Below are 15347 nucleotides of genomic sequence, written 5' to 3'. Positions count from 1 at the left end.
AGCCCAAATTACAAACAACTAAACCTCAAATTAACTTTTGGAACCAAATATTCATGAATTGATAACTCTCCCTGCATATAACTATTCATTATAAGCTAGATTTTCCCAGTGCATAAAAGTGACTCCTTGGGTATTAATTGGCCACTATAGTAAACTGCATTAATTTTCTCTTGGAACTAAAATATTATTTGGTGAATTAATGCCACATTGCACCATTGGCATCATACAGGTTTAGGGAATTCAATGTAGTTTTCATTTGTGCCTAACTTCCTAGGCAGTAGCTTATACATTGTGAAGCAGCAACTTTAAAATACAAGCTGCAATGTTAGCTGAAATTATTTAGCAGATTGTATTAAACTAAGTGCTTAGTTTGTAGTAAGATCTTGATTGAAGTAAACTAATAACTGATGACTGATATTGAGAACTTATTATTAAGCAATACGAATTTGTTAAGTTTATGCACTGTGAGAGAAAATATATTCAGAATACCTGGAGCAGATATATTTTCTCCACAGTGAGGTACATTTTACACTTAAACATTTTAAATGAATAAGTTTAGTGAGATACTTCAGGTCTTATTTTTCTTCTCCACGTCTTTATCCCATTCTTCCTTCCTTCCCCTTCCCTTCTTTTTCCCCTTCTGGAATAGTTCAACTTATAATAGAATGGGATTAAAATCAAAATTAATTGTGAGGAACACTACCGGAATGATGATTTGGGGAAAAAAAGTAAAAAATAAAATGGACAAAACCACAAATGGGGAACAATTTTTGGAAAAAATAATAATTTTAGATAACATTTTAGAAAGTAGGATGGTTTGAATACATGAGAGCTTAGGCCTGGAGAAAAATAGAGTCAAAAACAATTCATACCAGAGTAGAAGATGCAAAGAGGAGGGGCCTCCTGGGTGGTTCAGTCGGTTAAGCATCCAACTTCAGTTCAGGTCATGATCTCACGGCTCATGGGTTTGAGCCCCATGTCGGGCTCTGTGCTGACAGCTCAGAGCCTGGAGCCTGCTTTGGATTCTGTATCTCCTCTCTCTGTTCCACCCCTGCTCATGCTGTCTCTCTCAAAAATAAATAATGATTTTTAAAAAATTATTTTAAAAAGATACAAAGAGGAGAGAGAATAAAAAGAAGTTGTAAAGTAGGAAAGCATGAAGTTGATAGCAGTCAGAATATAATGGACTTGGCTATTCTCTTCAATCATTATCGAGAACTTTGAGATAGAATAAAAGAATGGTGCCCTATGAAATTATCAATCTTATGTTTGCTGCATTGGGTTTTGCGTTGTATGACTTTAAGCATATGTATATATCATTCTATAAATGGATATACCCTCAATTATATATCGTATGATGAAGTGGCTTTCAAAAAAATGTCAATTTATTAATACTAATCCACAGAAGCATATTGTATATCTTTACTTTGGTACATTCATACACGAACACTCACATGTGAAACATTTTATGAAACTATATCATCACATACAAAGAACACTCAATTTTTATTCTCTTTCATTAATTTTAAGAAACTTTGGTAGCAATACATTATATTGATTTTACAATGATGAAAAATGGCAGTATACTGGAAAAAGATTTGGAAGCTCTAAATGCAGTGAGGTCTCACGGTAAGCACACAGTGGCAGTCAGTAATGCAAGTTTTATTCTAATGGAAAATAGGGTTTATTTTGAATGTGTATAACTAACACACTGTATCAGGCAAAACTGATGTCACTTCTTTCTTTAATATGCTTCTTATCGACAATGTTCCTCTTAGTAAACAACCAACATGTTTAAATACATGCTCTACTGCTCCTGAAGAGTAAACCAAGTGTGGACTTCCAGAATATTGTTATAATATACTGAATAATTTAAATATTGTGTAGATATTTAGGAGAGGAACTAATGAGCTTGCTTTGCACATAATCATATATGTGAATTTATATAAATATTAGTATATTTTATTATATAATTTAAGAACAGTCACATGATGTCATGATATTATGCAATAGTATATAAACTAAACTTACTAATCTAAACAAGAGATTATACTCATACACATATTGTAAGAAAATATAGTTACAGTAATCAAACATAAATATCAAACAAAATAATTTAGACAGTCTTTATTTAAAATAAATTAATAGAAATAGTATTCATGTTGTAAAGAAGTTAGATAGCTATGAAAATTATAATTAAATGTATTTATAACATAAGCATTTGGACTAAGTTAACATTTCAAAAATTGTCAACTGGTATTACAGTATTGTTCTGATTGAAATACAACACAATGCTCTATTTATAATAAAACATATTCCAATACCAAAGAAAATATACACAACTGAAATGTTGCTTTGATGACATGTATGGGAGGTTTTTGTCATTAGCCAATGTGTGTATATAAATATGTAAATATAGGTATTCTATATGTATTCTATTTAAAGGTTCATTTTCATTCTTAAAAAGATCTAGTTGTAGGCCATAGTCACATTGTTGGCCTTGTAAATAAGCTAGTCTTTTGCTATGGATTCATGAAAAATTAGTGATAGAACCAGATTACCTGATAGACCATGTGTGATGATGGCTTTAAAAAATATCATTCGGGGCGCCTGGGTGGCGCAGTCGGTTAAGTGTCCGACTTCAGCCAGGTCACGATCTCGCGGTCCGTGAGTTCGAGCCCCGCGTCGGGCTCTGGGCTGATGGCTCAGAGCCTGGAGCCTGTTTCCGATTCTGTGTCTCCCTCTCTCTCTGCCCCTCCCCCGTTCATGCTCTGTCTCTCTCTGTCCCAAAAATAAATAAACGTTGGAAAAAAAAAATTAAAAAAAAAATATCATTCAAAATATTTGTTTTTTTACCACCCAAAATAGAGACATTGCTTCATCTGTATTTTGCTCTCAATTCAATATATATTATGATATTTTGAAAAAGAAATGTATTGTTGGTCCCCTTCCCATTTGGGTAGTTTTTTTTTCAGTTTTTACAGTAGTATGTTCCTTCTAAATGGCTTAAATTAATGTCTTTCTGTCTAGCTGGTACATATAAAATAATATAAATTATAGAAATTGGTCATTTCTAAATTATAGAAATTGAATAAAAACTCTCAATATAATATATATCAGCATTTATTATGGAGAGCACTGGAATTTCACCTTGAAATGGCAATTTATGTTCTCCCCAAAGCTGCAAAGAAATTGTTCTCAAACTCAGCTGTATGTTAGCTTCATCTGAGAAGCATTTGAAACATACTGATGCCTGACTCCGACGTTATTCTTAAGTGAGTCCCAGGCATCAGTAAATCTAATACAGACAAAAAATTATAGGATAATAATACATAATATATTGTTTTGAGATCTTACCATGTACCAGGAATGGTTTTCAGTATTTAATATGTATTTATATATAAAATTTCTAGAACAATTCTATTTATAAAGTATCCAATCTGATTATAGCTATTTTATTTTATTTTTTAATGTTTATTTATTTTAGAGAGAGAGAGAGAGAGAGAGAGAGGGACAGAGAATCTGAAGTGGGCTCTGTGCTGACAGCAGCAAGCCCGATGCGGGGCTCGAACTCACAAACTGTGAGATCATGGCCTGAGCCATAGTCAGATGCTCAACAGACTGAGCCACCCAGGTGCCCCAAGATTATAGTTATTTTAAAGTTGAGAAAGCTGAGGCACAGGGAAGTTCAGTTCCTTGCTCAAGGTTGCACAGTTTTCAAATAAACAATGAAACTCATGAGCAAATCCAGTAGACGAGTTCACTGGGACTGTGCCCTTCACTCCTACACTGCCACTTCTCTAAATTTCCTGCCTTCAGAGGAGTACCAGAGGAGATGTTGAAAAAACTATGAAATAACTAAATGTTATAGCGTGTAGTACTGTCAACAAGGGAACTGGTATTTTAGGGAAAAAAGTAATAATTCTGTATTAGCTGAAACAGAGGAAGAATGATTCAGTAAGTTGTCACTTACTGGTGGAGGCCATTAGAGAGAAGTCATGGGCCCAGTCTTGAACCTGGCTCTGTTGTTATTTAGTAGATATAAAGTTCTCTCTTGCAGATTATAGACTTGATGACAATATTCCTGATAATTAGTTTAAATATGTAGTTATACCAGTCAAACACTGAATTAGAACTGACTTTTTTTTAAGCAGTGATAGTTTTTGTATGGTTTGCTCTTTACTGCCTCCCAAGAACTTACTAGCACATGCTTCGTATCTTATGTAGGCTATTGTACTTACTTGTGTATTCAGAATGTGCATATTCACATTTTAACTCATTTTCTACATTAAAATCTCCTTGAAAGTGAGAACTTGAGCCTCATAATCTTTGCAATCTGAACAATTCTTTGTTTATACTCTATTCAGTCATGAAAATTTTTATGTTGAATTTATAAATGAATGAAACTCTCATCAGAAATCAATGACAATGTTGTTAGAGTGATCTTACCTTCTGGACATTTTAGTATAACAGTGAAGGGTACTTAAGACTAATCCTAGAATACTTTTAAAGACATTGCTACTCAGAATGCTAATATATGATAAGTAGCTTGTCCCAGAAAGAAAACCATCAAGGAGACTGCAAAGAAAAGGAAATGCTTCTTTCATCAAGAAAGTTTTGCTCAGAAAAAAGATGTCAGCTGAGCAACAACAACAAAAAAGTCCTTGCTGTCGTAGTTGTACATCTGACACAAACTCCTCCGCTCCTCATAGGCCACTGACTTGTGGCTGCACTTGGCCTTGCAATAGCCAGTCTGCACTTCGCGTGTCACTATCTTAAATATTTAAGTTATAATAAATTTGTTTAGTACTCATTTCCTTTTATGAAGCAATGACTCCAAATGAGTTTTAACAATGAAGACATTTAGCCTACTCAGCCCATGTAACCTCACCTACCTGTTTTCACCTGCAGGCACTAGTCTGCTCTGAAATATTTTATTCTCCTCAGAGGATTCATATTAAATACTGGCTTACCAGCAGTTTCATTGCAGCATAATTTATAAGAGAAACAGATGGGAAAGGCCCATGCTTATTGACAAGGGTCTGGTCAGATACATCCTAGTACATCTGTATAATGGAACACGACACAGTTGAAAGAGCTGTGCAAAGCTGCATGTGTTCAATAATACAATTTTTAAAATGAAGTATAAATGAAAACATCAAGGTTTTGAACTGTGCCATTAGAATGCCATTCATGTAAAAAATGCATATACTTGTACATACCTAGGCTGCTTCTGGAAGGGTGTCAAAGACTGCTAAGCATGGTTGCTTTAGGGGAGGGTAACTGTGTCATGGGATCAGATTGGGAGGGAGTCTTTCTTTTTGCTATACACTATTATACTTTTTGAATTTTGTAGGATATACATGAATTCGCTCTTTTTTACAAAAATAGTAATTAAACAAACCTCTACTCAGTTTGATCACTTCTGGTATCTGCAGGTTCTAGGACTATTGCCTGTGGAGCAGGTCCCTAAGGGCCTCTTCATCATTATGTCACATCGTGGAATCTTAGCAAATTTAAATGAATGAATGCTCAGCTTTCCTCCTTCTAGCATCTACTCACTCCCACCTGGAATGATTGTTCTGTAGTTGAAAACAGATGAGAATTACAACTTAAAAGCATGAGATTCAATCTAAAATCTGCCCCTTCCTGATTGCATTCTACTTAATTTCTGAAACCCAGCTTCTTCACGAATAAAATAGAACCTACCTAGTTCACAGAGTTTTGGTAGGGAAGAAAGAAGGTTATACACATATATTATTATATAAGGAAGATTATTTATGTGACCACTGCAAACTGTAAGGATTTGTAGAAATGCCACAATGCCCTGCAGATAGTAAATGGCAAACAAATATGTGTTGAATAGAACTGAACTACAGGCGGTCCCCATTTACAATGGTTTGACTTACAATGTTTTGACTTCCCTTTTTTTTAACTTTACAGAGGTACAAAAGTGAGACATACTTACTAGAAACTGTACTCCAATTTTTGAATTTTGATCTTTTCCTCTCTTGTGATACTGGTCAGCGGCCCCCCGCTGCAGCTCCTATTCAGTCATGCGACCACAAGGGTGAACAACTGCTATGCTTACAACCATTCTGTTTTTCACTTTCAGTATAGTGTTAACTAAATTATTTGAGATACTCAGTAGTTGATTATAGGCTAGGCTTTGTGTTAGATGATTTTGCTCAAGTGTAGGCTAATACAAGTGTTCTGAGCACATTTAAGCTAGGCTGAGCTAAGCTATGATGTTTGGTAGGTTACGTGTATTTAGTGCATTTTCAACTTACAGTATTTTCAAGTTAGATGGATAAAATGTCTGACTCAACATCAAGGACTCTTTAACCTTTCTGAATTGTTATATTAGGTCATCATTTACTTACTCCTTTGTAGGTGTGACTGGTCTGAATGATACAGCTAGGTCTGGGAAGCTGCCTAATGTATACCTACCATTTATATAATACTTTATTTTACTTACATGAAGAATTACAATTCCACTGTAATTATATGAAAATTCAAATGCACCAGGAATTACAAATTAACCCTTCATCAATTAACATTTTAGAGGTTTGCAGGAGTCCCAATATATGTTTAGGACCAATAGCCACAGTAGCTTTCTACACAGCCGTTTCCCTTAAAGCATTTTACATAGAGATTTTGCCAAGAAGTGCTAATTCCCATGGTAATTAATTAAACATGCAAACAATTGGTTGTTAATCATCTGATGATAACAGAGAAAAAATTTTATTCTCAGCAAGATTTTTTGTCAGATCATTTTTACAAAGATGCTGTGACTCTTGCTTTAAAAAACAAGGCCGTTCTTAGTTGTTCAAATAGTGGAGTAGTGACTTTTGTTGTTCCTGTTATGCGTTTTATCATCCTACTGAAAATGTATTGACTTGACTTACAGATCTACTTGACTTGGATACCAATCCAGATGCTTTCTTTTCCTGTGCTGTCAATTCAACATCAAATTCACTTATTCGCAGAACTCTTAGATCTTATTTTTAGCTCTTAGTCAAGTTGTCTTTTTAATAATTGTTTTGAAATATGTTTAGAAATCCATTCTATGATGTATCTTATTTGTGATATTGTATATTTTACAGTTCAAATAAAACATCACCATCCTAATTGGTGTGTTGAATAAGATAGCAATGCAATTTATGTAATTTAATTTTGAAAAAGATTAACTTATTTTTTTCAACTACTTACAGACTTTATGTTTGTTTTAGTCATAGATCATGCTTCTATCCAACCAAAAGTAATTTGACAGACATCTATTGCAAATGGATTGTTTGTAATTGCTGCAGACTCAATTGTCCCTAGTCCCTGTGCTTTTTCTTTCACATAAAATTTTATATTTACTGCTCACAATATTATTAGTGACTCTATTTTTTTCTGAGCCAGGAAGAAATTGAAGTTTAGTGAAATCACGTTAGAATTTTTTATGTATTCTAACTTACCCTAAAAGTGGAATTGATACGTAACATGATACTCCACAGAATCATATATACTTGTGGCCTAGTGTTTGTTATTGAAATAAATTTCTCTATATTTTTATATGTTTGTCCTACAGTGTAAAAATGAAACATCTGTGAGGAAGAGTGAAAAAGCTAAAAGTTGTGTTATAAAATACTAAGCTCCTAATAATACACATATTTGTTATTTCAAGGGATTGTTAAAAATGAATTCCATACTGGATAGCAACAAAGCATTAAGTAAAGACTATTATTCTATTGTTAGATATGCATTTGACTGTGTTCTAAAAATATCTTCATTTTCACTTTTTGTATTTACCTAATGGAAATCTAACAAAAGTCAGTAGATTTAACAACTTGAGATGAATGGTAAAAGGTCATTTCATGCTTATTGACCCATCCTATCTCATTGTATTGTTTAGAAATACAAATATTATTTTTTCACCCACCCTTCTTAATAAAGTTTTTCTTTTTCTTTTTTTAATGTTTATTTATTTCTGAGAGAGAGATTGAGAGCTTGAGTGGGAGAGGGGCAGAGAAAGAGGGAGACACAGAATCCGAAGCAGACTCCAAACTGAACTGTCAGCACAGAGCCCGATACAGGGATCGAACCCACAAACTACAGGATCATGACCTGAGCCGACGTCGGATACTCAACCAACTGAGCCACCCAGGCGCCCCAATTTCACCCACCATTCTTTATTGAAATTCATTGAGAACATTTAACTATAGTAAAAATAATTTTTAGTACAAATAAATTACTTTTTAAATTCAAAATCAAATTCACTAGCTTCATTGAAGTTCTACCACACACACACACACACACACACACACACACACACGTTTCTTCCAAATGTATATTGGAGATTTTTTTTTTTCTGTAAGACATTGCATTTTGAGTCCTAATTAAGATAAAAATTCCTTGACTCTATGCTATTTCAACATAAAGTCTGATAGATCACATTATTAAACTATCCTACCACTAACCTTTATTCATAGACTTCATTAAAATTCCAGTAAGTCTATTTATATATTTTTAATATGTGTATTAGTTTTCTATGGCTACTATAAAAACTACCACAAAAAACCTTAAAGCAACACCCATTCATTATTTTCTAGTTCTGTGGGTCAGAAGTCTGGGTGCAATGGGGCTCAGCTGGGTTCTCGATTGCCAGCTTCACTGGCTGAAATCAGGTCATTAGCTGGGCTGTACTCTTATCTGGAGTTCCGGGGAAGATCCACTTCCAAGTTCATCCATGTTGTTATCAGAATTCAGAGCTTTTGAACTGGTGGAATTGTGGCCTCCATTTCCCTTCCTGTGTGAACCAGGGTCAGTCTTTGATCCATAAGTCTGCCTCCATATTTTCTCATATTTCTCCTGTGGCTCCTCCAGCAATGGGAAGTTGATTTTCTTTCATGTTTCAAATCTCTCTGACTCCTCCTTCTGCGGCATCTCTCTGACCCTGGCTGGAGAAATTCCTCTGCTCCTAAGGGCTGATGTGATTAGATTAGGCCCCCTGGCAGGGATCCAGAATAATATCTTTATCGTGAGGTCTGTAACCTTAATTACATCTGCAGTGTCCCTTTTGCCATGTAATTGCATATTCACATATTCCAGAAATTAGAATATGGACATCTTTAGAGTGCCATTTGCCTATTATACAATGTTTTTAAATTGTCTTTTCCCCCCTTTCATGCTGGAAAATTTTTCCATGCATATAGGTAAATTTAATATTTTAGTGGGAAAAAATGGAGCCCTTATGAATATTTTTCCCCTTGTAATTTAACTATGTTTGTTGTACTTGAATTTTAATTAGACATTGATTAAGATCAAAAATCATACACAAGGGCATGAAGCTCAAAATCTGTAAAGTGTTGATTGGTTCAGGTCTGTACATAAACCTACCATTCTTACTGATTATTTTTAAATTCAAAGCCTTTGGGCACCTGGGTGGCTCAGTCGGCTGGATGTCCAACTTCGGCTCAGGTCATGATCTCACAGTTTGTGATTTCAAGCCCTGCATCGGGCTCTATGCTGACAGCTCAGAGCCTGGAGCCTGCTTCAGATTTGGTCTCTCCCTCTCTCTGCCCCTCTCTCATTCACTCTGTGTCTCTGTCTCTCTCTCTCTCTCTTCCTCAAAAATAAATAAACATTAAAAATAAATAAATAAATAAATAAATAAATAAATAAATAAATTCAAAGCCTTACACTAATAACTGCAGCCCACAGATTTTACCTTTTGGCCTGTTATTAGACTTTTGATTTCCTTTTGCATCAACTTTATCAACTTTGTTCTTATGTTGTTGAGATTTTCCATTTGAACCTCAGAAAGCATTTTCTGAATTTCCTAAGATTGTCTTTCACTGTCAATTGTACGGACTCCATATGTGTCCCCCGTAAGTCCTGAGACTTTTTAGGGGCAAAGAAAAGTTTCTTCAGTTGAAATTAATTTTTATATTTTAGAATTGCTAGAAACTTAGGTGAGATATGAATCTGTTAATCATTTGTTAGAAACCCTATTAAAAATTCATATGTAGAAGCTCCCTTCTTTGTAGTATTTGTTTGCCCACATTTTCCAATTTAATAAATTTACTATTGTTGGTTACTATTTATTAGCTTCTCATCAATTCCAATTACAATAGATTTTGTTTCACTTTGCTAATTACAAAAATATAATTTAAATGTCATCACACCTAATTGGGTCTTAAGTATGTATATAATTTAGTTGCATACATTTCTTTCCAAAATGAACTTCAGACTGCAGTTAATTGGATATTTTGGTGTAAGAGTGAGTGTATTAGTGAAATTGTTACAATGTGATTAATTTAGATCAAACATAGTAATCCTAGTAATCATTGTGTCTTAAGATTAAAGAGCCTGATGTCATTTCAATTTTACTTTTACATATAACTTTGTCTGAAAATAGTGATCGTGTTAGAATCTGACTAGCTTAGAGATGGTTTTGTTTATGAGCTGTAGATCTTTATGCCTAAAATATTGAAACTCAAGGGAAAATATTATCAATTCTCCTGTACCAAAATGTTGTACTTGAAGGACGTAAGACAGACAAAGATATTTCCTATCATGCAATTTATCTATTCTCAAGGGCCATGTGCTAATACTTCTAGCTCTGACCCTCTTAAATGTGTGACTCGATATAGTATCGGCAAGGGACACATTTTTAAAAAGGAAATGTACAGAAAATCAGGAGTATAGTCATTCACAGATGACTCCATGCACAAAAGAGGGAAAATACATTGTAGTACAGTTACTTTTAATGCTGTGATAAAAATACTATATATTACAAATGTATTTTTGACATCTCCCCCCCATCCTCAGTTACCATAAATTTATTGGTAAAAATTCTTTTCCAGGATGAAATAATGAATATAATTTTAATGTGTAACCTGCAGAAATCAAATCTCATTCTATACTTAGATATTGCTGTGACATGTCAGAAACTAAATGAGGCACATCTATATCCCCCATGTCTCCTCCATTCCTTGAGGAATTCGGTGTCTCTTCGCCTTACTATTTAGGATACAAACTAAGCAAAATGTGCTACAGTTTGCTTGACATTGAAAATCACATTCAGCTATCTGTGTTGTTTGAAAAGGACCTAGATGGCATCTCCTAGCTCTGTACCTGTTTTCCAGTACATGTATTTCCAAATGGCACACGTCATATCCTAAACCCTGATCAGAGGCTGGCAGCCTTACTGACTAATTCCGTGTTACTGACTATTGTAGTATTCTTACCTGTGCTCCATTCTATTTTTTACTAAAGTTTACATACAGATTTTTCGGAATGATCTTAAGTAAATTAGGTTATTGGAAATTTTTTGCTAAGTAGATTTGCACCTCAAAACTCATTGGGGTTTGTGTTTCCCCGGGCTATAGCTTGCGGAAGCAGCCTCTCGAACATCCCAGGCAGCTGAAAATATGCTAAGCATGTTCTGGATGGATAGACAAATCACTTTAGAAACAAATTCTTCTTTACTGCATATATATTCAGGTTTTAAAAGTCATGGCAAAAATAAGAGTTATTAGAAATTTGTTTCATTGGAAACATATCAGAAACGCATTTAGTCTGTAAACACAGTCTGTTGAGTACTTCAGCTGCATCGCCCTAAAGGGAGAGTTGTTCCACTTAATCTGCCCTAGTTATGCTTCTGTTAGTAATCTGAGAGGAAATGGGAATCATGCATCATCCATGTGCTTCCCTCAAAATCGCCAAGCCGGAAAGAAGTGAAAAATGTGTTTCCTAGACATTGATACAAGAAAATATTAAGAAGTAGAAGAAACAAAATGAAGTCAAAGGGATAAACATCAGAAGCCTGCTTAAACAGACCTGGCCCCGTATAATTGCTTTTCTGTCAGCAAGATTATTAACAATTTTAGACATCTGAAAATTAAATTAACAGCCTGAAAATATTTTACAGAATGAGATAGAGCATGATACATGAAACATAATGACCCCACTGAAATTCAGCCAAGCCAGTGCAGCTACTCATTTAGACAGAGGAGACAACTAGTTAATCATCACCGAGCAAATTAGACAGAGCAAATTAGTTTGCTACATTCCACAGTGTTAGCTACCAAAAAGAGTATATGCCACTAATTAGAATGAAAGGGCTCTAAGCATATTATTATCTATATAGAAAGAGAGAGCAAAACCATGGTTTGAATTACTTCTATCAAAGCTTGAAACCTAGGTTACGTATGTAGAAATTACATGTGCAAGCATCTGCGTGTGTGTATGTTCACCCACGTATTGAAGTGGCGGCAGCTTTAGCGTTCTCCTGCATCTTGACCTAATGAAGTGTAAAAAATTTTTCCCAAGGTTAATTGGAATTCTTTGGGAATACACACACACACACACACACACACACACACACACACAGTTAAAACACAAAAACATTTCTAAAAGCTGCTGTCCCTTTAATTGAACACTGAAGTAGCCATTTGTATTACACAATATTAAAGTACTTTTTTCTTTTAAAAAGTGTATTGCCATTGCATGTGAAGTAAATATTTGGACTTAGTTTATCACTGGAGATTAATCTGAAATCATATTTTGTAGCCTTAATTAGCATTCATTTGCTTAATTGTCATTCTCAGCCCCATCATTTCCATTTTTCACTAACTTGAACAATGCTATCTTCTGCTGTTTGCACTTTAATTTAAATTTCTATTAAGGTTTATGAACAGTAATAAGGTCCTATTTGAATATTCATTAGCTTCTGAATTGTGAGCTATGAAAAGGTGCTTTCTTTTACCTTAATGAAACTGGCACAGCATGGGACTGATCGGTTGTGACATTTGATTTGAGGCATCCAGTGAATTTTCTCATTGTTTATTGACATGTCTTGTCCAAACAGCTCCCTCGCAAGTGAGCGGAGTGATGAAGGAAAGGGTGCTGCAGCGGAGTGTGGAACTTTCCTGGCAGGAGCCCGAGCATCCCAATGGAGTCATCACAGAATATGAAATCAAGTATTACGAGAAAGTAAGTGCTAAGAGCAGCTGAAATGTGCAGCCAATGTGTCTCGTGTCGTCCTACTGCAGTGTAGACTAAACTTGGTCATTATGCCAACTGTTTGGAGCTATTTGGAAATGCGGAGTGAATTTTAGCCATTTTTAATGACCATCTTCCTGCATCTAGGGTTCATCATTATAATGACGATTTCTGTGTATTAAGTACCTGTGTTACACAAAGGAAAATATTCCACTGGCAGTATATTTGTTCAATTTTTGATACATAATTAGCTGCAGGATGTTTTAGTACCACAGAAACCACACAGCCCAATGCATTTTTTTTTCAAAAAACAGTTCTTTTAGGATCTCTAGGCCCTTAATGATTTCTTATGTCTATGGATTTCTTAAGTACATGGTTTCAGTGATAATGATGGTGGCCTCAAGTAATTTAGTAATTTGAAAACATACAAATATTTTCTGTAATAAATAATGTAGTTTCTCTAAACTGCAGAAGCAAATGATGATATTCCACTCCCTTTAATTCCTCCTGGAATTTATTCCACATATGTTATACTAATCATATCAACCACTTCTTCGCACTCCCTTCTCCATGAAAAATAGGATAGCTGAAACCCAAGCACTGCCCTTTAATCTCTCCAAAATGGCTGAATTTTAGTAGAGATCTAACTGAGTGGTATGAGTGGATTTATTTCTGACCCATTCGAAGGGGGCTGGGCACCCTTTTCACAAATTATTACCTAGGCTCCACCTCATAGAAAGACCTGGTTCAAGGTTTGAAGCACAGAAACTATTATTATTACTAATATTACTATTAGTAATTAATAATTATTAATATTAGCAATTATTAGTAATATCAATATATTATTAATTCAGTGTTACTTATTGACTTAAATAAGTTAGCTAAAATGCCATAGTACGCATAACCTTTTTAGCCATTTAGACAGAATTCCAAAATAGGATCCTAAAGGCTTTGGAAAAACTTGGGGGCTGAATTGACTTTATTGAATAATTTAAATGCATACAGTGCATTGGCAATAGATATATTTTTCCCTTTGAAGAAAATATAGCTTAAGATTAGTTTCAATGTTCAGATTAAGTTTACAGTATTTTTGCTTATTATTTTCATTATGCATTCATGACTTCCATGGCCAAACTGACATTTTAAATACCTTATTTTTGTACCAGGGAATACATTTTTTACCCCACCAAATGTGTTTCTGAGGGAATCATTGTTTTTAACATTTGTTTTGTTATATCTGTTTTCCAGTAAACACTAACAGTTGTATTCTCTCCTGAAATTTCATCAGATTTCAAAAGCAGTAAAGTACATTTTAAAAATATGTTAGGTGGTAAATGAAAGTAAACTTTCTCACAATGAGACAAAATATTTTGCAAATCCTTGCTTGGGGGTAAATTTGTTCAAATAGTTTCTCTTCTATTTTTCATGACAAAAACGGACTGTGTCTACATTTGCTGAACTTACATATTAGGCAATTATTACAACAGAATAATAGTATTGCATTGTAACGTATGTAAGCATGTGATCTCTATATGTCATTATGTCATCTAATATCAGTTATGCCTAGTTCTTCTATTTGAGATAAATATATATTTATAATACCAACAGTCATTTTTATAAATGATTATAATTAAGACAATCACAAATCGGCCTCACTGAATATAGTGTACATTTATTTATACTTTTGCAAATATCAGTGTAAAGGCAAATCAAACAACCAGACTGACATTTTCAGATTTCAATGAATAGTTTTATTGTAAACAACTGTTTATTATAGAACAAATAAGAAACTGTCTAAAATTGTATATTTTGATGGCTAGTTTTTATAGCTTTTTAAATAAAAAGCCCATTAGAGTCATATCAATTAAGCTTTAATTTTTTTTCATTTGATGAAAGTTTTGATGGAGTTTTTTATATTCTTGAATTTTTATACTTCTTTCATTCTTAACTTATCATATATAATATGTGAAGACATCTTTAAACTCTGCAAGCCTCAGTTTTCATATCTGGAAAATGAGGAACTTGAACTGAGAGATGTTTAAAATATTATCAAACCATAAATTTTATAATACTTTAACTTTTATACTGATAGTTTTAATTTAAAATATTCCATTAAGTACTATTTTGTAAAAGTTTTATTCGGTGAGAAAGGTAGTTTTTAATGAAAGCAATTGATATGTCAGTATGATGGTGGTATGCATTAAATTTCTTGAGTTAACAGCTTTCTTCATTTTTCACACATGGCCTTTTGCTTGCTAAATAACATTCAGGAAAAATATTAAAAGAACTACATTATGAAGGGAAGACCTCTACTAACCCATAGATTTTATAAGTGTACCCAGGTTTTGGTCAAT

The 15347-nt window shown here is 34.0% G+C and overlaps 1 protein-coding gene across 3 annotated transcripts in view; it reads left to right on the top strand.

The window, feature by feature from the left end:
* EPHA7 (EPH receptor A7) overlaps nt 1-15347 on the top strand; it is a 169967-nt gene that overhangs the window by 127915 nt on the left and 26705 nt on the right. For all 3 annotated transcript variants that reach the window (XM_030315988.1, XM_030315986.1, XM_030315990.1), the window contains exon 6: nt 12860-12984. In XM_030315988.1, coding sequence (XP_030171848.1) covers nt 12860-12984 — 125 coding nt within the window. The remainder of the gene's footprint in view (nt 1-12859; nt 12985-15347) is intronic.

The sequence above is a fragment of the Lynx canadensis genome, chromosome B2 (assembly GCF_007474595.2).
Source record: "Lynx canadensis isolate LIC74 chromosome B2, mLynCan4.pri.v2, whole genome shotgun sequence".
NCBI classification, from domain to species: Eukaryota; Metazoa; Chordata; class Mammalia; order Carnivora; family Felidae; genus Lynx; species Lynx canadensis.
Note: the sequence above shows the minus strand (reverse complement) of the source record. Positions and strands in the feature narration are given on the sequence as shown.